The 23,665-nt window shown below is 38.8% G+C and overlaps 1 protein-coding gene across 1 annotated transcript in view; it reads right to left on the minus strand.

Moving 5' to 3' along the window:
* Positions 1-1,240: 1,240 nt before the first annotated feature.
* LOC121388627 overlaps positions 1,241-23,665 on the minus strand; it is a 76,504-nt gene continuing 54,079 nt past the window's right edge. Inside the window, exons 4-5 of the mRNA XM_041520048.1 lie at positions 6,975-7,135; positions 1,241-3,471 (exon numbers count right to left, since the gene is read on the minus strand). Coding sequence (XP_041375982.1) covers positions 2,869-3,471; positions 6,975-7,135 — 764 coding nt within the window. The 3' untranslated portion in view covers positions 1,241-2,868. The remainder of the gene's footprint in view (positions 3,472-6,974; positions 7,136-23,665) is intronic.

Raw genomic sequence — 23,665 nt, forward strand, 5'->3', positions numbered from 1 at the left:
GATAGCTTTGAAAATATCTTGGCTGGTCTCTTAGATTCATTCGACTGGTTTTCAAAGATATGATTAAAGAAGAGGCCAACATTATTAAATACATTTTAGGTACCTCGAAGTGATCCATGTATTTCTGGTTTTAAACAATAAACTTTAACTTGTAATGTTCAATATGAAAACATTTCAAACCCATAACCACCTTATACATGTAGGTGCATTTCAAAACCATAACCACCTTATACATGTAGGTGCATTTCAAACCCATAACCACCTTATACATGTAGGTGCATTTCAAACCCATAACCACCTTATACATGTAGGTGCATTTCAAACCCATAACCACCTTATACATGTAGGTGCATTTCAAACCCATAACCACCTTGTACATGTAGGTGCATTTGCCGTTTGTTTTGTTTTATTATATACACTTAAAATGTTTTTTGGCAGAAAGCCAGCATGCATATAATGTATGGAGTCCTAGCTTTAGGAAACACTATTACATGAAATGGTGTGGTGTAACCCAGTCGTATAAAATGCTCGCCTGATGTGCGGTCAGTCTGGGATCAATCCCCATTGGTGTGCCCATTGGGCCATTTCTCTAATCATTGGCTATTGGATATCAAACATTTGGTAATTCTGACAATCTTGGAGAGAAAATACTCCATTTGTTCGTTAGTAGTAGGGGATCTTTTTATATATATATTATGCACCACCCCACGCAGGACAGCACATGCCAAGGCCTTTGGTATACTAGTCGTCGTGTACTGGCTGGAACGAGTCGAGCAATACGATATAGAGAAAATCAAGATAAACTCCAGTCTTTCTTCTCTTCTGTTGGTTTTTGTTGTTTTTGTTAAACCACTTAAAAAACCTGACCAAAAGCTGTAATTTGTTTTAAAGCAAGACCGATACTGTGGAATGGATTTCAAAGCTTTTTTTCCCCCAACCTTAAATACAAAACAAATACATGACATGTATGTATACACAATCATCAAGATGGAGGGTGGGTATGGGAGGGGAGAGGGTGGGTATGGGAGGGGAGAGGGTGGGGGGAATGAAACGTGTGAACATTTTAGAGAAATTCCTGCAAGACCTCCTCAGCCCTCTCGGCAGCGAATGGGTTAATCGAACAATATCCCACTGACCATCCCTCTGCAGCCATGCATGCATCAGACAAACAAACAATTACTGGTTTCAGTGACGCTAAATAAATTACTCAACAAATAATTATGCGTACATGATTGACCAAAAAAAAAAAAAAAAAAAAAAAAAATCTACAAAAAAAACCCAACCACACATACACACACAAGCAGCATCCATTCACTCCCTAGAGGTGCACAGGGCATCTTCCTGGGTCCACCACACTGGAATAAATCCTACGAAACAACAACACCCATATCCCAAGCAGAAAGAAAATGGCAGCACTTCTGTTTTAACGACGGGCTTCACACATCCATAGCAACAGCTTCCACAGTGGGCGTACATCAGTTTATATTGGCTAATGCAGACAACAAGAGCATCCCCACAACAGGAACTTTCTGCACAAAGAGAGGCAGCCATCTTGAAAAATAATTTCTTCTGACTGCAATGACAAGAAAAACGTACAATCTGGGAAGGAGCGCGTAACCGTCCGATCATCATAGTTCTGTTCAAATCTTCACAAGAATAAGTCAGGAAGTGGAGCACAAAAAACAGAAAATGATTTTGTTCATTGAGTCACCCCAAACAAAGTATAATCCATTAAGATTGAAAAGTATAAGATTCTTAAAATGGTATCGTTGTTCAGAAATGATGAAATTTCACTTCATTTGTCTTCAGATTCGTAAAAATCACATCTCAACAGATTCCTTGTAACAAAGACCATTTTTCTTAACAGATTCCCAGGTTTTAAAGTTCTGCTACCATCGGATACCCAGTGCAACCTGTATATGTCTCTCTCAACATCAGACTGCTTTGTGGCATTTTCCCACCCTTTGTGACATGTTGTTTTTCTTTTTTTACCAGACTGCTTTGTGGCATTTCTTCTTTTTACCAGACTGCTTTGTGGCATTTCTTTTTACCAGACTGCTTTGTGGCATTTTTTACCAATTTGCTTTGTTACATCTTAAACAAAGTCTTCTTCTCGACTCTTTCAAACCTCTTGTGAAATGGCTACAGGTTTAGCGACATGTTTAACATTGATCACCATCCACCTGACAACAGTGAGAACTTGCCCGTGTTTCCTGTGAACACATACATGTATGACCTCCACAATACGTTGCCCCCGTTTGATTTGTGACATAACAGCACAAATAGTTGGTCTCTCTACTAACAGCCATTATCCCTGTGCTCTCAGATTGCTTCAAGTCCTACGTTTAAGCAGCTGCTGTCCTCTGCAGTCCACGGGGCACATTAAGTGACCACACTTTCTACGTCCCTCAGGACTACTCTCTGCGTAATTACCGAGTTATTAAACTTGCGACAAGCCCGTTACGTCTAGCACACAATGCTGTCCTCTCTGCGTAACCACAGAGTTATTCAACTTGCGACGAGCCCAGCCTGTTCTGCATAACGTCTAGTACACACAGCATACCGTACCTCATCATTACCTCTTCCACATTTCCCTTTTCCTTTCTGTGAGGCTGTCTTGCACAGCACAGCTTATGAACGTATCACTAACCGTCCCCACACACGAACCACAGCGAGCAACTATAAACGGGTGTCTTATTTTAGTATCATGCGTTGCTGTCGGCTTCTTTTTCTTTCTCTTTTTTTTATCGCACAAATTTATTAATTTGTTTTCTTTTGTAAAAAAAAAAACACGAAAAAAGATAACAATAATAGAACTCTCTGCAGCGAAAAACAGGCCGCAAAAAAAAAAAATTAAAATGTGCGTCATCATACGTTTTCTTTCTCCGACGTAAAACTGCACACACTAACACTGAAAGCCTCTTGGTAGTCCGGGGGCGGGCCCAAGTCAATTCGTTCCCCCATCCCCCCGATCCCCCCCGACGTGGGCACAGAGCCGAAGTGACCGGTGGGCGGGGAGGTTCGCGACGCCGACGACGACGAAGTCCAAGAGGTGTCGTTATTAGAACAGTACGGGTAGTAGCCGTCCCTGTGACTAGAGACACTGTGACAGCGGACCGGGTGGCCGCTGGAATAGTCGCGCAGCCTCACTGAGGGGGCCACGCCCACCCCGAGCGAGTCGAGCGAGCGGGCCGAGTCTTTGTAAGGTGGGGGGGGCCCGTCGCCATGCGCGTCGTGCACTGTCTTGTTGGGGGGAGGGCGGACGCATGCGTCACCGCCGCCGCTCTCCGCCTGCTGCTGTATCTTGGCCATCTCCTTCTGACTCTCCATGTAGCCCTCCTCCCCGTCCTTCGACCGACGCACCTGGGGCGGATACCACGGCTCCGCGGCGTGAACACAGCTTGTGTTGTTGTCGATCAGCAACGACACTTGTTGCTCCGAATTGTTTTGCGTAGGACTTGGAACAAATGTCTGAAAGTAAATAAAAAGGTTTTAAAGTAAATTTAAGGCATTAAAAGATCTGTTAAAAGTATTAATTATAGTAAGCCATTAAATTCATAAAAGTAGATGAATTAGGAAAGGCAGGGAGTTCGAGATTTGCAAAAATGATATCACGTCAGAAGGTTTTACGTGCATGTTCAGAGCAAGCTGTGTAGTGCACGCCTGTCATGGATGCAGTTGTCAATTTTTGCGAGTTTCAGGGTGGGGGAGGGAGAAGGGGTCGCCCATGGTGGCATGTGCAAGGGAACAGGCGGAGGTGGTTTTTGGTGCTATAGAATTTGCAACTGTTCCGTACGATTATATCCAAAATAAAATAGTTTGCACAATTTCGTGAGGTAATTCTAATGTGTAACAGTTCATTGAGATTGAATTGGAGCTATTTGATTGTTTGACTTAGTTGGCCAAACTTTTTATCTTGCTGGAACCTTGCCTATTGCGGACAGTCGTAGTTGCCCATTATTTTAGCCCTTCAAAATGATATTGGACTCTCTAGCTTTTATAGCATTCCCGATTGTTTCAAACGTGACATACATGATATTTTGTGAAAATATATACATGTACTTAATACAGGTCTATAAACTGATGGGTAACAGACAAAAACACAAGTTCGAGTTATCTTCTTTGTCTTTTTTTACATTTCAATGGTATCCGAGTAACAGCTGTCAACTGAACCATATATAGGTTCTTAGAATGGTTGCGAATGTTTCTTACGGAACAGAAAAAATTGGTTATTTATTAGACCTTGGCCCATTAGAGCTAAAATGACCTTTTAGTGACGGTTCGTAGTCACTATCTACAATACAGAATGAAATGACCTTTTAGTGACAGTTTGTAGTCGCTATCTACAATACGGAATGAAATGACCTTTGACCTTGTCGTCGCTATCTACAATATGGAATGAAATGATCTTTTAGTGATGGTTTGTAGTCACCATCTACAATACGGAATGAAATGACCTTTGACCTTGTCATCGCTATCTACAATATGGAATGAAATGATTTCTTAGTGATGGTTTGTAGTCACCATCTACAATACGGAATGAAATGACCTTTGACCTTGTCGTCGCTATCTACAATATGGAATGAAATGATCTTTTAGTGACAGTTTGTAGTTACCATCTACAATACAGAATGAAATGACCTTTGACCTTGTCGTCGCTATCTACAATACGGAATGAAATGACCTTTGACCGTGTCGCTATCTACAATATGGAATGAAATGATCTTTTAGTGATGGTTTGTAGTCACCATCTACAATACGGAATGAAATGACCTTTGACCTTGTCGTCGCTATCTACAATACGGAATGAAATGACCTTTGACCTTGTCGTCGCTATCTACAATACGGAATGAAATGACCTTTGACCTTGTCGTCGCTATCTACAATACGAAATGAAATGACCTTTGACCGTGTCGCTATCTACAATATGGAATGAAATGATCTTTTAGTGATGGTTTGTAGTCACCATCTACAATACGGAATGAAATGACCTTTGACCTTGTCGTCGCTATCTACAATATGGAATGAAATGATCTTTTAGTGATTTGTAGTCACCATCTACAATACGGAATGAAATGACCTTTGACCGCATCATCGCTATCTACAATATGGAATGAAATGATCTTTTAGTGACAGTTTGTAGTCACCATCTACAATACGGAATGAAATGACCTTTGACCTTGTCGTCGCTATCTACAATACGGAATGAAATGACCTTTGACCTTGTCGTTGCTATCTACAATACAGAATGAAATGACCTTTGACCTTGTCGTCGCTATCTACAATACAGAATGAAATTAACTTTGACCGTGTCATCGCTATCTACAATATGGAATGAAATGATCTTTTAGTGATGGTTTGTAGTCACCATCTACAATACGGAATGAAATGACCTTTGACCTTGTCGTCGCTATCTACAATATGGAATGAAATGATCTTTTAGTGACAGTTTGTAGTCACCATCTACAATATGGAATGAAATGACCTTTGACCTTGTCGTCGCTATCTACAATATGGAATGAAATGACCTTTGATCTTGTCGTCACTATCTACAATATGGAATGAAATGATCTTTTAGTGATGGTTTGTAGCAGGGTTTGAACTTAAGAATTTGTCCCCCACGGCAATTTAAAAACAAAACTGCAGTTGGTGAAATGGACCACTGACGGCAATTTAAAAACAAAACTGCAGTTGGTGAAATGGACCACTGACGGCAATTTAAAAACAAAATTGCAGTTGGTGAAATGGACCACTGACGGCAATTTAAAAACAAAACTGCAGTTGGTGAAATGGACTAATGGTATATACTGGCAACTAATGTACATCAGATGAAAACATTTTGCCATTATTGGGGAGCTTTACCGACGGCACTCTTGTGCCATCAATGATGTTCCCAGCCTATGGCAATTTGTATCCCAACGACGACTATTGTCGTCAATGCCGTCGTTAAGTTTGAGCCTTGTTGTAGTCACTATCTACAATATGGAATGAAATGCAAACTGTGAGATCAAAATTAAACTGGATTTTACTTCCCAATAATTTGATACATAAAAATAAAAAAATATTCAAAAAAATAAAATGTCATTTGAGTAACTACAAACAAGGATTAGAAAATCAATGAACATATAGACACAGCTCTTCTTAAAACAGATGTATTTACTGTAAAATTGTAGTGCTTAGGAAGATTCTGTTTGTCAGAAACATCTCAAGTATACAGAGTACGAAACTCGGCACAATCTCAACAAGTTGGATCGTCAAGTCAAAGTTAACGTTTGTATTATTTAACGACACCACTAGAGCACACTGGTTTATTAATCATTGGCTATTGGATGTTGAACACTTGATCATTCTAATATGTACATATGTAGTCTTCAGATGACACCTGCTACATTTTCTATAAGCAGCATGGGATTTCTTTATATACATTTTCCAACAAATAGGACAGCACATACCACAGCCTTTGAAATACCAGCCATGGGAAACTGGTTCGTATGGGTAAAAAAAAGCCCAATAAGAGAATGGGTCTACTGAGGTGGTTTGATCCTATGATGCAAGCACCTCAGGCAAGTTCTCTACATTGACGACAGTCTGCGGAGGAAACCTGTTACATTTTCCATCAGCAGAACGGGATGTTTTATATGCACCATACCACACAGGACAGCACATACCACTGCCCTTAATGTACCGGTCATAGAGCACTGGCTGGGTTGGGAGAAAAACAACAACAATCGAAGAATGAGTCCACCAAGGGGGTTCGATCCCACGACCAAAGCTAACAAATTGCAAGGAGAAAACAAGACCAAACCTCTGAGTGGTGTTGGGGGAGGGAGAGGAGGAGGATAATATGGGTTTGTATTCCTTATCAAATACAGTAAAAAAATTCACTATTTTACCATATATATATATGAGGGGGAGGGAGGAAGGGAGGGAGAACACACAGAGAAAGAAACAGATACAGATAAAGAAGAACAAACCTCCGAGTTGTGTGACTGCGTGTGCCGGGATCGACCCAGATGCCTCTGCGACATCATCTTGCAGCTCTGGTGTTGCACCAAGTACACGACGGCCACAAACAGCGAAATTATCACAATAGAAATGGTTATTATCACAATGTATGGAACAAGATCACTGGATCCTGAAACAAACAAAACACATACTTATATGTAGGTATAACATTAAAATACACCGGGTTGCTCCCTCCCCCAAAAAAACAATAACCCTACTGAATATGGAATTTTAAAAAAGTAATCATAAATGGGACTGTAACTTTGGTATTACACACCCATTACTATGTGGCTATTTGCTACTTTCAGTGAAACGTTTAGGCCCATAGGTCAAATATTGTTAAAATAGCAACAGATTAAAAAATTTAAGTTAAAAAATGCAACATAATATGTACAATGACTATGATGTACAATGGCTATGAAATATCAAAGTTACAGTGTCATACTTTTTTTGACAATTTGATATTCAGTAACGTTGTTTTTGGGGGTCACCCTATATATACATGTATATATTTCAAATATTTTAACAACTGTTGCTTTAGACATATTTTCGCAATGTATAGAACAATATTATTTGATCCTGAAACGAAGAAATAAACAAATATAAAGATGAAAATATATATTTAGGCTATTTTAACTTTTAACAATGGCACTTTGAAGGTATTCTACAATGATCTGAAACGAAGGAAGAAAACATATACCTGTATTAGTACTACACAAAACATTAAAATATATATACATAAACGAGTTTGTTTTGTTTAATGACACTACTAGAGCACACTGATTATTGAATATTGGATGTCAAACATACGGTCATTGTGGCAGTCGAAAGGGCATTTTGAAAAAGTTGTAAGTGTACCATCTATCCACAACATGTCAGAATGCAATGATTGCATGAGTTAATGCATCAAATATGTTGTACATGAACATTTGACAGTCAAGATATTGATATCCGATTCTTAGAATTACTAATTCCTGTGAAAACATATTTCGTGTACCAAAAGCCTCAAATATGTTAATAATCATGATTGTTCAGTATGATATCCACAGATGCAATATCAATCACACATTGAATATATCATACTGAGTTACATGTCATTATTGTTCAGTATGATATCCACAGATACAATATCAATCACACATTGAATATACCATACTGAGTTATACATGTCATGATTGTTCAGTATGATATCCACAGATACAATATCAATCACACATTGAATATACCATACTGAGTTACATGTCATTATTGTTCAGTATGATATCCACAGATACAATATCAATCACACATTGAATATACCATACTGAGTTACATGTCATGATTGTTCAGTATGATATCCACAGATACAATATCAATCACACATTATCAATCACACATTGAATATACCATACTGAGTTACATGTCATTATTGTTCAGTATGATATCCACAGATACAATATCAATCACACATTGAATATACCATACTGAGTTACATGTCATGATTGTTCAGTATGATATCCACAGATACAATATCAATCACACATTGAATATACCATACTGAGTTACATGTCATTATTGATATCTACAGATACAATATCAATCACACATTGAATATACCATACTGAGTTACATGTCATTATTGACATGGTCAGCATGGTCACACATTGAATATACCATACTGAGTTACATGTCATTATTGTTCAGTATGATATCCACAGATACAATATCAATCACACATTGAATATACCATACTGAGTTATACATGTCATGATTGTTCAGTATGATATCCACAGATACAATATCAATCACACATTGAATATACCATACTGAGTTACATGTCATGATTGTTCAGTATGATATCCACAGATACAATATCAATCACACATTATCAATCACACATTGAATATACCATACTGAGTTACATGTCATTATTGTTCAGTATGATATCCACAGATACAATATCAATCACACATTGAATATACCATACTGAGTTACATGTCATGATTGTTCAGTATGATATCCACAGATACAATATCAATCACACATTGAATATACCATACTGAGTTACATGTCATTATTGATATCTACAGATACAATATCAATCACACATTGAATATACCATACTGAGTTACATGTCATTATTGACATGGTCAGCATGGTCACACATTGAATATACCATACTGAGTTACATGTCATTATTGTTCAGTATGATATCCACAGATACAATATCAATCACACATTGAATATACCATACTGAGTTATACATGTCATGATTGTTCAGTATGATATCCACAGATACAATATCAATCACACATTGAATATACCATACTGAGTTACATGTCATTATTGTTCAGTATGATATCCACAGATACAATATCAATCACACATTGAATATACCATACTGAGTTACATGTCATTATTGTTCAGTATGATATCCACAGATACAATATCAATCACACATTGAATATACCATACTGAGTTATACATGTCATGATTGTTCAGTATGATATCCACAGATACAATATCAATCACACATTGAATATACCATACTGAGTTACATGTCATTATTGTTCAGTATGATATCCACAGATACAATATCAATCACACATTGAATATACCATACTGAGTTACATGTCATTATTGACATGGTCAGCATGGTCATCAGAAAATCTTGATGCATTTGTGCAGGCGACACCTTTACACTCTTCACAGCCAAAAGAACATTCCATGCCATGCTTCTTACAAGTACACCTTTTGGTGTCACAGTCTGTTTTATGAGAAAAGGGAGGTATGTTTGTGCTTAAAATAGCAGAATTCACTTCAGGATATTAGTAAAAATACTTACAAATTTGAAAATGATTAAAATCAGACAATTCTATCAATTTAAATATTAAAAATGGAACGTTGTAGTAAAACGTGGTGGCCATCTTGTAAAATAGCTGACATCTTAAAATTTCAAGTGACTCATCAATTTAGTTCGATTCAGTGGTACATCAATTCAGTTGTACAGCGATCACTTGATGTGCAGTTGATCTGGGATTGATACCCATCGGTGAGCCCATTGGGCTATTTGTCGTTCCAGCCAGTGCACCACAACTAGTGTAACAAAGGCCGTGGAATGTAATATATCTTGTCTGTGGGATGGTGCATATAAAAGATCCCTTGATGCTAATTGAAAAGAGTATCCAATGAAATGGCGACAGTGGGTTTCCTCTCTCAATATATGGCCTTAATCATATGTCTGACGCCATATAACCGTAAATAAAATGTGTTGAATGCATTGTTAAATAAACCATTTCCTTCCTTTAAGTAGCCAGTTGTGCATAAGAACAAAGGATTGATGCACCATCGCTGGGCATTGTTAAATAAACCATTTCCTTCCTTTAAGTAGCCAGTTGTGCATAAGAACAAAGGATTGATGCACCATCGCTGGGCACTGTGGAATAAACCATTTCCTTCCTTTCACTAGCCAGTTGTGCATAAGAACAAAGGATTGATGCACCATCGCTGGGCACTGTGGAATAAACCATTTCCTTCCTTTCAGTAGCCAGTTGTGCATAAGAACAAAGGATTGATGCACCAACGCTGGGCATTGTGGAATAAACCATTTCCTTCCTTTAAGTAGCCAGTTGTGCATAAGAACAAAGGATTGATGCATCATCGCTGGGCACTGTGGAATAAACCATTTCCTTCCTTTTACTAGCCAGTTGTGCATAAGAACAAAGGATTGATGCACCATCGCTGGGCACTGTGGAATAAACCATTTCCTTCCTTTAAGTAGCCAGTTGTGCATAAGAACAAAGGATTGATGCACCATCGCTGGGCACTGTGGAATAAACCATTTCCTTCCTTTCACTAGCCAGTTGTGCATAAGAACAAAGGATTGATGCACCATCGCTGGGCACTGTGGAATAAACCATTTCCTTCCTTTCAGTAGCCAGTTGTGCATAAGAACAAAGGATTGATGCACCAACGCTGGGCATTGTGGAATAAACCATTTCCTTCCTTTAAGTAGCCAGTTGTGCATAAGAACAAAGGATTGATGCACCATCGCTGGGCACTGTGGAATAAACCATTTCCTTCCTTTCACTAGCCAGTTGTGCATAAGAACAAAGGATTGATGCACCATCGCTGGGCACTGTGGAATAAACCATTTCCTTCCTTTCAGTAGCCAGTTGTGCATAAGAACAAAGGATTGATGCACCAACGCTGGGCATTGTGGAATAAACCATTTCCTTCCTTTAAGTAGCCAGTTGTGCATAAGAACAAAGGATTGATGCATCATCGCTGGGCACTGTGGAATAAACCATTTCCTTCCTTTCACTAGCCAGTTGTGCATAAGAACAAAGGATTGATGCACCATCGCTGGGCACTGTGGAATAAACCATTTCCTTCCTTTCAGTAGCCAGTTGTGCATAAGAACAAAGGATTGATGCACCAACGCTGGGCATTGTGGAATAAACCATTTCCTTCCTTTAAGTAGCCAGTTGTGCATAAGAACAAAGGATTGATGCACCATCGCTGGGCATTGTGGAATAAACCATTTCCTTCCTTTCAGTAGCCAGTTGTGCATAAGAACAAAGGATTGATGCACCAACGCTGGGCATTGTGGAATAAACCATTTCCTTCCTTTAAGTAGCCAGTTGTGCATAAGAACAAAGGATTGATGCACCATCGCTGGGCACTGTGGAATAAACCATTTCCTTCCTTTCAGTAGCCAGTTGTGCATAAGAACAAAGGATTGATGCACCAACGCTGGGCATTGTGGAATAAACCATTTCCTTCCTTTAAGTAGCCAGTTGTGCATAAGAACAAAGGATTGATGCACCATCGCTGGGCATTGTGGAATCGACACCAAATTACAAAACAACAGCTTACTCAGATTGCTATGGAGGGGGATTCCCGGATTATCAATTCCAAGTGACATGACCGAGCAACTTTGGGAAACTAGTTGGGTCGTAATTGGGAAAATGTTTGGTATTGGATTGGGAATATTCATTGGAGGAATGGGGCCAGTGAAAGGCCCAAAAATGTATGGTAGATTATACCCTGATATCGAAACATTATTTGCTTAAGGTAGTACTAAACCAAATAGCTTCCAGCTGAGTCAAGTTGGAGGTGCACCAAACTATTGATAGAGTCCAATGATTGGTGATAAATGTGTGTTGGTTGTAAAACAAAATAGTTTTATCTGGGCAAAAAATGTATGCAATTTTATTTCAACTAGTACCACTGTGTCAAGTAGGCTTGTGCTTGAAACATGTATGGGGTACCTGTACAAATAAGTACTGGAATTTTGTATGGAACTAGGGTAGTCATAGATGCCACCCGTTATCTTAGAAATGAGCAGCTTGACTCCCAATTTTTTCTGATTCACTTCAAGGGTGAGGGGTGTTTATGTCGATTGATACACTGCAGGTAAGAGTTTTAGCCACATGTTACTATTGTCGTCTATGGGATTTGATTTGGTAGGCTACACCCTTAAGGAGTACAACCATACTCAGCATTTGTTATTAAATCGCAGTTTTTGTGTATGATAAATACATTTATTACTCATAAAGTGAAAGTAGATGGAAAATACCAGATTTATAGAAATCGGTTCACATGAAAACAAACACCAATGAATTCCATCATGTAAACTGGAGGAAAAATTTGTTCATAATTTTTCTATACAACTGATCATGAATTTTTACGAACAACCATCACATTGGTAGAGCCTGACCTATCAATCTTCTGTTATATAATCGATCATTGGAACATATTATCAATAATAAAATACACTCAGTGGTATCATGGTTAAGCCATCGGACTACAGGCTGGTAGGTACTGGGTTCGCAGCCTGGTACCGGCTCCCACCCAGAGCAAGTTTTAACGGCTCAGTGGGTAGGTGTAAGACCACTACATCCTCTTCTCTCTCACTAACCAGTATCCAACTGACGGCTAACCCACTGTCCTGGACAGACAGCCCAAACAGCAGAGGGGAGTGCCCATGACAGCCTGCTTGATCCTTAATTGAATATAAGCATGAATAAAAGTTAAAGAAAGAAAGAAGAAGAAAATACTCACAGAACTGTGCACCTTTGATGTATAGCGTGCTCAGTGACAGAGACACGTTACAAAATAAGACAAACTAAAATAAAGGTGCGTTGAAGATATAATCATTTAGTGACATCCCCACAACAACATGTTGTGTATGTGTCTGTCTGCGCAAACTGCGACTATTCCAAGGACAGATGGATCAAACCAAGTATACTGTAATAAACTCCGTAATGGGTCCCAGTGTCACAGGAAATTTTCCCTACTGAAAATCTCCCCCCTCCCCAGGGAGGTATATATCCTAGGAAACATACCCCCATCATGAAAATTTACCAACTCACATTAGACACTGAAATACAACATACATACAAAAATAAGACAACAGGTTGCTAATTTAAAAGGAATATAAGATGTTACGTTTATGTTTTTCCACCCTCTATTTAGGCTATCAGAATATCTTCAAACAGCTTCGCCGATTCACATAGTTTGCTGATGATGGGGTTTTTTTCATACCCTGATGAACGTAAAAGAAATAACAGACAATCCTTAAATATATTAAACGAGGTGCATTCACCATCAGGCTTATTTGCAAAAGCAATACATGTCTACAGATTTAGCAGACATCGGTAGCTCTGACAGCATGTCGGCTCACTACGAGATCAAGGATTCTAAGTGGCTGTGTGTGTACTGTCAATGTGCTTCGGTATCTGTGATTATGTAATGCCATCAGATGCAAGTTTGTTCCTAATTTGCTCTGTTAGTGTCACAAGATGTGAATTCTGGTGCAATGAACAGAATAACTCTGATGTACGTTTGTTCCCGACAATTTGTGGTCGGATGGTGTAAATGTCGCTGTAACGAGGTCTGACTGTATTTCTTCCAGAAAGGGTCAACCTACTGCACATATGAAAGCATAGTTTTATAATCATTTAAAGCCAACATTAATCATACAGTCATTAATAAAAGTCATTAATTTTGGCAAAAGATCAACTAAATTAAATTAAATCTGCAAACAATGTGGGTATATGGTGCCATGGCATTTTACCTGTTTTAGCCTCTGGTAGAAACCCTTCTTATATATACTTCACTTGCCTGTAATTGTTTCACAATAGCATTACAATATGGGGGGTATATGTTCTAGGAAACATTTCCCTCCCCCAGGGGCCAATATCTAAAGAAATATACCCCCTAGGAGATATAACATATATAATATTATACATAATACATATTTTATACATTTCCACTTGCTCGACATTGTTTAGTATTTGCATGATGATAGAGGGTTGGGGGGTATCCTAGGAAATATACCCCCCCCCTCCCCCCCAAGGACATCCACACTACAATCATGTTGTAGAATTACCTATTTAACTTGTTTCACATTTTCATTACAATATGAGGGGTATATTTCCTAGGATACCCTTCAACCCTCAATGATATATCCCCACATTACAATCATGCCAGAATTAACTACTTTTAACAACATTTGCATTACAATATGGGTGGTATATTTCCTAGGGAAAATTGCCCCCTAGGGACCAATATCTTAGCAAATATATCCCCTACGAAACTATAACCACCAGATAATTATACATATTTTCTGTGTATTTCACTTACTTGATACTTTTAACTTTAAAATTTGCACAATGATGGGGGAGATTTGTGGGGGTTTTTTTTGGGGGGGGGGGGGGGGTGGGGTCCACAGGATCGAACCATCACAATGGATCCATTCAACTGATTAGGGTTTTTCTCGTTCCAAACCATAACTGGTCAATTTAAAGGTTGTAGTATGTGCTTAATTCCTGTCTGTACGAAAAGTCCATATAAAGGATTCCTTGCTGCATTAGAAAAAATATAGTGGATTTCCTCTGATGACGGTGTCATTAAATAAACTTTAACTTTTTTTAAACTCAATGCAGTGTTCGCCAGCAGAGGCAAGTGATCACTCTCACTCACCTACACACTCACCTGGAATTTTTTTTGGAGAGCAGCAAATTGATCTGTGATGGTCTTCAGGACATACTGTTGTGCTATATGACCTATCCATAGATGATCTGGTACCCTCTCCCAGACCGCGACAAGATCGCTTAATATCTGATGCCGGGTTAATTCTGTGAGTGTTCTAACTGTGACTGTCTTCAGGGCATACTGTTGTGCTATATGACCTGTCCATAGATGATCTGGTACTCTCTCCCAGACCACAACAAGATGGCTTAATATCTGATGCCGGGTTAATTCTGCGAGTGTTCTAACTGTGACCGTCTTCAGGACATGTTGTAGAATATCACCTGTCCACAAATGATCACTGGTGGTATATAAAGGGTCAGACTAGGAATGAATCTTTGTCATTTAACTCTTCCGGGTTGCTGCCCATCCAAACATCATCCAAAGTGTTTCACACATTGTGCTTCACAATGTATGTCGGCTGGTCCTCGCAGACAGTTGTGGCGGGATCTGTGACTACGTGTTAATAGGTGACAGATACACCATCACGTCTGTCAGTCTCACCTTTTAGTTTGAGGCTGGTACTGTCCTGTACTGTGGCTCAAGCCAGACAAAGAGTCGAGTAAAAATAGGACTGAACCTAGAACAAACTGCAACAGGTTTTTTTGTTTTACATGATTTAGATGACCCCACGGAATACTCCCTTTTCTTTATTTGTAATGCAACTTGGTTCAGCAGTAAAGAGGGAATTTGGACATGGCATCCCCTTTTGAATGTCTATGGTGTAAAAAAGTAAAATTTGTTTTATTTAACGACGCCACTAGAGCACACTGATTTTTTTTATCTTATCATCGGCTATTGGCCATCAAACATATGGTCATTCTGACACTGTTTTGTAGAGGAAACCTGCTGTCACCACATAGGCTACTATTTTACGACAGGCAGCAAGGGATCTTTTATTTGCGCTTCCCACAGGCAGGATACCACAAACCATGGCCTTTGTTGAACCAGTTATGGATCACTGGTCGGTGCAAGTGGTTTACACCTACCATTAAGCCTTGCGGAGCACTCACTCAGGGTTTGGAGTCGGTATCTGGATTAAAAATCCCATGCCTCGACTGGGGTCCGAACCCAGTACCTACCAGCCTGTAGACCAACAGCCTAACCACGATGCCACTGAGGCCAGTCGTCTGTGGTATATTGCACCTTTAGCTGACAGCCATGTGTATTTACTAAAACCATGGTGAGCCACACTTTGGTTTGGGTGCCATCATCTCAATCAAACTAAAAAGATATATTTGATAGAAGAAATGTGATGGAATCATTCCACCTTGAACTTTAATTGAAATTCTAAAGAGATACATGCACTTACTTTGTTTTAATTTAACTTTCCAATGTTTATATTGGTATGGCCATTGTCAATGTACCTACCTTTGTTTGACACTCCGTAGCCAATGTGTAGTTAAGCGATTAGTCATTCATTCATCAAACTTCTGGATAACTTGGACACTACAGAGATTCAAAATGACACTAGCCTTCAAACTGCGATATTTGACAAAAGGGATGTGTTCAGTGTTCCAATAGTCAGTTAAGCTATATTCATTCTTAAGTTGTTGGTGTCTGCTTCTAAAATACCTTAGGTCGTGCTTATTGTTTTCCAATTTCAAAGAACACCAAATACCTTTTGCACGAAAGTTGTTTAATCAAGGTTATGACATTCAAAGACCCATTAATGCTTTCCAAAAGTTGTATGATACCGTATACGCAAATATTTTCGTGGCTAAAATAATTCGCAATCGGAATTATTTTCACGACTGTGTCCGATAATAAAATCAAAATTACCCATATTTTATTTGCCAAACTCTTTTCAATGATGATTTCATGCACACACTTGTACATGTTCACCATGCTGTGAGCGAGACGTCAATGTTGTATGTATGTCTGATAAGACCATTGTCATGTTATCGATGGAACATGTACATGCGATACAGAAAACTGAAAAACGCAAATATCTTAAGAAATAACTTAATTATTGATGGTACCCACAAACTTCCATTCAAAGTTACAAAGAAAACAAACAAAACTGAGATTACTTAACAACAGACTTACACCCAACTGTGTGTCACTTCGACATATCAACATGACCAGGCAGGTTTACAGAATCACGTGACCTTGTGGACCTCTGCTTGATTCTGATATGGGTTGGGCATGTAGAGATAAGACTATATATTATAAGGGAAATAATATTTTACCAAGTAAGTTTGCGAGTAATTAAATTTGCTATGCTATCAACGTGTTCGCGATTTTCGCGTTATATTTTATTTGCGAACATATTTGCGTATACGGTAGACATGGTGACCCATCACTGGCTTAAATGATGTCCAATACTATAGCTACACTATTTTGATTTTGTACAAACCTTTTTATTTTATTTTGGTGAAAATATTGTACATATTTGTCATCATTAAGATGAAAACAATAGATGTGACATCTGTAGGACATGCTTATGCTGGATGTCACAAATTGTGAGAGGATATATGCTCATTTTTCGAAAACACCCGACACCACCACTGTTTAACAGTACAAGAAGAGTACATGGCATCAGAGCTATATGTAAATAAATCCAGGGAGTTATGTTTGGTGCAAATTTTAATTTGTCAAACCAATCTTGAGAGGGGCAGTCCTCCTGCAAGACAGGTCAGGAAGGGTGTGTGGTTCTAGGGAGTGGCAGTGAACCTTTAAACAAAGCACCTGACAGTGCTTCATGGCGGCGGCACATGGAATATGAAGTTGAACACAGATCTAGGCACTGTCTTTCTGTTAGTAAAGTCAGAGTTGATATTTCATTGACGTTACACGTCATTGGTGATTAGACATTTGTTTTCCTTCGAGATATTATGTCTGAATCTGACAGTACATGTTATCTTCCTTCGTATTTGTGATATTATATCATCAAGGATTAAGCATTATTAGTCAATCTGTGGATAAAGTTATCAGTATAGTATCATATCTGCTGGAAATTATACCTTTTAATTTTAAATATGAGCCATTCTGAGTCTTGATTACGCCATATTGGGATGTCATATTTGCATCATGATGTCATAGGTGTGTCACACAATATTTTTAACAAGATACTTTGATTCTTTGGTATCATATTTTTATCTACTTATAATACATTTATATGGTTTAAAATCAACCATTTAGAAGATATACGGCTTCAAAGTTTGTGTCGGTGGCCATATTGGATTTATGCTAATTACCACCTTTTCAGATTTGGGTAGATTTTGGATATAATGTTCAGCGAGGTCATCTGAACAATATAAAACAAAAAAAACCTGCTGTTGCAGTTTGTTCTAGGTTCACCTAAATTTTGGCTTAAATTGACTTGTTGGTCATAACAACTTGCCATAGTTATCCCGATAATGAATGACAGATGAATGTTTATGTCTGGCCACACTTGGCTCCCCATACTGTACCTAACGGGCAGGTAAACACTGGAAGCATTACAAATATTCCATGAACAGTGAGTGTGGTGCCCTTCCTAGTCTCAAGGTCATGTCATACTCTAACCTCTGAATCAGAGTGCAAACAGATAAGTTCATCAAAAGCGGCATTCATGTTTGGGGGATGGTGTGGGTGGGGGGATGGTATGGGTGGGGGGCTGCAGTGTATAACAAGACTTTGGCTCAGCGCCACCTGGTGTTGATGTTTTAATAAAAATGAGGTAGACACACACAAATGTACTGTGCCATACCTATTGTGAAGTAACTAACAGGTGGGGTAGCAGTAAAAACAAATGAGGGCAGAGTAGGGGAATCAGGATACACTCTCTAATATTGAGTGCACCACACAACAACCAGCATCGTAACTGTATTTATGGTTTTAAATGTGGTTACTATATACTCATATGGTGTCGGCCAGACAATGGTAAAGGACCACAGATGAGAGAGGAAACCTGCTGCAGACACAATGGGCTACACTTTCCAACTACGAGCAAGGGATATTTGATGTTAAGCAGGATCCTAAAGACAGCATACCAGGGCTTTTACCAGAGGGTAAAACAGGTAAAATGCCATACCCCAAAACTATTTCTTGAGTATATGGCACAATTCCCAGGATTATTTTTTAGTTGACCTTTTGACCAAATGAATGACTCTTTATCATTACTGTATGATTAAAACTAGTCTTTTCATATGTACAGCAAGGTGAACAGAGATGGGGAAAATGTGTCCGAGGGATCCTAAATGTCATTTTCTTTAATTGGCACCTGCATTCTAAAATTTTACACGGATGTAGGAAGGTACCAAAACACTGGGGGAGGGGTCACACACACACACACACACACATATATATATATATATTTAAAAAAAAACATTGCTGCTCCCACAAAATGGGGGGCACATGCCCCCCTCCCCTCCCACTTCCTACACCAGTGAAAAACTCAATTCTGAAGTGTCATACTCAAAATTAATTTTTTGCAGAAACCCTGCATACATGTAGTACATACCATGACCAGGGATTTACCGGACGCACAAAACTTGCGTATAGGACGTACTAAAACTTAACTGAACCCGCAAAAATAGAGATACTGCGTCCCGTGGGACGCATAAAATATCTGACATTTTCAGTAACCCTGTCCACTATCAAAGACCGATCATTCTGTGTAACACACTATTTCTTTTCTACCTATAAACTGCGTATTCAAATGGGGATTCCCCATATCGAAAACAAAAAGTTTTAATCTCTGGGAACACACCGTCTTTATCCTTTGCTGTAAAGTTGGTAATTTCCGGAAAGAGATCGCGGTTTAGCGATCATTCGGAACTTCTCGTCAACAGGCCGAACACAATCGGAAATTCCCGGGCAAATAAAACAAATTGGTTAAATGTTCTGATTTGCATTAACAAACAAGTAGCACGATTTATAAACAACGCATGGTATTGTGAGTGTCTTTAGCTTGCAGGAAATGGTTCAAATTAATTATACAGATCAAAGTGAAATGTTGATTTTGAAAGAATAAACAATGAATACCGACACTGATTTCCCGAAAGGAAAAACAGCTTGTTAAATTTACTTTAATGAAACATATATAGTATACACGTGATTTGTTGTCTGCAGCTCTCTGTCGTTTGTGTGGTTTTGGGACCTTTGTTTTCAGGTTGGGACCCCCAGAAAAGAAAGAGGTGAGTCCAAGGGACCCCCATTTCAGAAAAACAAGGTAAATCCCTGCATGACCTCTGTTACACCTGGTGTGGAGTAATGGCTGGAGCGTGAACTAGACCAATGGGCCCACCAATGATGGGGATTTATTCTCGACGGCCACTATTCTGGATCTTTTCCAATCCACTCTTACAGTGGGACGGTCAGTGAATCGGTTCCAATCCACTCTTACAGTTGGGACGGTCAGTGAATCGGTTCCAATCCACTTTTACAGTTGGGACGGTCAGTGAATCGGTTCCAATCCACTTTTAGACATGATAGGTAAGGGTGTTTTTGTTTTCACATACACCAACAGCCTGGAGCCACATGAAGAGCCAGTGTATGTGTGTGTTAAAGTTTACACAGCACACTTGTTACAAGACTATGCACTGTTGGACTGTAGTGAAAACAGTTCTCAAGAACTCTGCTGAAAACGGTATCTACATGTACCACAGCAGACCTCACCACAAAGAAAAACACTGACCGGAGAGATTAACTGCTCATCTAACTTACATTATGAGGAGACATTTAAGATATTACCATATGGCATTTAAAAAGTTAAAAGTTTGTTTTGTTTTATGACACCACTAGAGCACATTGAATCAATGGGCTAGCTAGCTCTGGGTGAGCAAAACATGTCGCCAAATTGTCTATTAAACTTAAAAAATTGCAGAAATTGTCAGTTATTTTCTTTAAAATATCAATTATTACATGAAATTATTTCGCCAAATTAAAATAAAATTCGCCAACTGCTTTCAAAATTGGCAACTGGCGAATTTGGTGAGTGTCCGAGCTAGCCGTGTTGATTTATTAATCATAGGCTATTGGATGTCCAACATTTGGTAATTCTCACATATACATGTAGCCATAGAGAAAACACGCTACATTCTTTCATATTGGAAGCAAGGGATCTCTTATATGCACCATATCCCACAGACAGGATAGCACATACCACAGCCCCTGATTGATACCATATCAATTCACACACTAAGGGTAGGTAACAATTACTCTCCTTCATCTAGTTTCAGGGGAGCGATGGGGAGCCACAATGATAGCTCCCCTTAAATGGCAAGGAGTGCTACTGGCATTTGATAAACTTTTAATTTCACCCAACGACGCGACGCGATTGTCAACAACGTTACTGTCGTTACTATCGACATGTTTTACAGCCAGCCGATTGCTCAAGTGGTTACACAGTTTTCAACCTCTCTCGTGAATAGCACCAATCTGTACGTGTTTTGGTGTGGGTGTTTTTAATAGCAGATGTACAAGATCTGTACGTGTTTTGGTGTGGGTGTTTTTAATAGCAGATGTACAAGATCTGTACATGTCTTGGTATGGGTGTGTTTAATAGAGGTGTACAAGTCGTGGATCATGGCAGATCACACCAGTATTATCCAGACATTAACACACAGCAGGCGGAGGTATTTTTAAACCAGTGCCTATACATTACCAAGTGTCCCAATTGTTCATGCAGAATGATAGTTGCCAAACCGGGTCATGACACAGAACGCACCACAAATGTCACCATAACCCCGCTGCTCAATATGAAGGCATGGAACACCGCTGATGCACTTATTCTTTGTAACCACACACACAAAAAAACCTGTTTATCTGTTGGGCAAAACAACAGTTATTCAAGTATTATGATACGCAATACAAGCCGGATGCATTTTAATGCCCATCTGAACTTACAAGTATTAATTTTGTTATCAGGGTTCAAGTTAGATTGACAAAGTAGTGAGAAATCACAGAGAAATCATGTATTTTTCTCTCCAGATAATTTAGGGAAAAGCATACGTGTGCCTTACTCCCGCTCCCCATCACTCCCTTGAGACTAGTTCTAGAGGATATTGATATTTACAAAATAGACTTAACTGCAACATTTAACCCCAAAAATTCACTAGCTGTCGGGCATGGCAATAGTAGTTATTTACTAGCCCAACACTGAATATCACTAGCCATGGGAATGAGGCTACCATAATCTAGAAGCCCTGAATTCATATTATTCATTATACACATTGTACAAACTATTTTTTTTTTTTTTTTTCTGCCTTTAAGTGGTTGGGGTTTTTTTAAATTGCTATACATTAAAGGCATATTGTCAGACCACTGACCTATTTAATGGTCTAACAAATAATTTGATTTGTCCCTAAATGTACTTTATTCAACCATCTTCATAACCACCATACTCCATTTATTACTGACATTTTGTAAAAATAATTGAATTATGGCAATGGTCCATAATTCAAAATCTAAAATTGCCGATAAGGGATGACATGGATTTCACTCCATCATGGTTCAGTTAAGGTGATGCAATACTTAGATTTGGTTTCCAATATTAATGTAATTTTTATTTATTATGTATTTTTAGAGAAATAAGGTCCTTAAATCCGTGACAGTATGCCTTTAATGATGTATTTTATTAGGCACAAATCATATAAATATAACTTTCCATAAAAAAAGAGATGAACAAAGACCCTTTCAATATCGCTTCTATTAGTCTGTTTACAAGTTAAAGGTTTATATTTAGAATGAATGAATGAATGAATGAAGTTTTCTTTTAACGACACCACTGGAGCACACTGATTGGAAGTGAAACATTTGGTAAATCTGACATGTAGTCATCAGAGGAAACCCTCTACCTTTTTCCTAATGCAGCAAGGGATCTTTTATATGCACCTTCCCACAGACAGGATAGCACATACCACGGCCTTTGATGTACCAGTCGTGGTGCACTGGCTGGAACGAGAAATAGCCCAATGGGCGCACCAACAGGGATCGATCCCAAACCAAGATATACATCAGCTATTAGGTGTCAAGGTACAAACGAATGAACAAAAGAATGTTTAACTACTCCCCAACACAAGATATACATCAGCTATTAGGTGTCAAGGTACAAACGAACGAACAAATGAATGTTTAACTACTCCCCAACACAAGATATACATCAGCTATTAGGTGTCAAGGTACAAACGAACGAACAAATGAAGGTTTAACTACTCCCCAACACAAGATATACATCAGCTATTAGGTGTCACGGTACAAACGAACGAACAAATGAACGTTTAACTACTCCCCAACACAAGATATACATCAGCTATTAGGTGTCAAGGTACAAACGAATGAACAAATGAACGTTTAACTACTCCCCAACACAAGATATACATCAGCTATTAGGTGTCAAGGTACAAACGAACGAACAAATGAACGTTTAACTACTCCCCAACACAAGATATACATCAGCTATTAGGTGTCAAGGTACAAACGAACGAACAAATGAATGTTTAACTACTCCCCAACACAAGATATACATCAGCTATTAGGTGTCACGGTACAAACGAACGAACAAATGAACGTTTAACTACTCCCCAACACAAGATATACATCAGCTATTAGGTGTCAAGGTACAAACGAACGAACAAATGAATGTTTAACTACTCCCCAACACAAGATATACATCAGCTATTAGGTGTCAAGGTACAAACGAACGAACAAATGAATG

Source organism: Gigantopelta aegis, chromosome 14 (assembly GCF_016097555.1).
Source record: "Gigantopelta aegis isolate Gae_Host chromosome 14, Gae_host_genome, whole genome shotgun sequence".
Classification (NCBI taxonomy): Eukaryota; Metazoa; Mollusca; class Gastropoda; order Neomphalida; family Peltospiridae; genus Gigantopelta; species Gigantopelta aegis.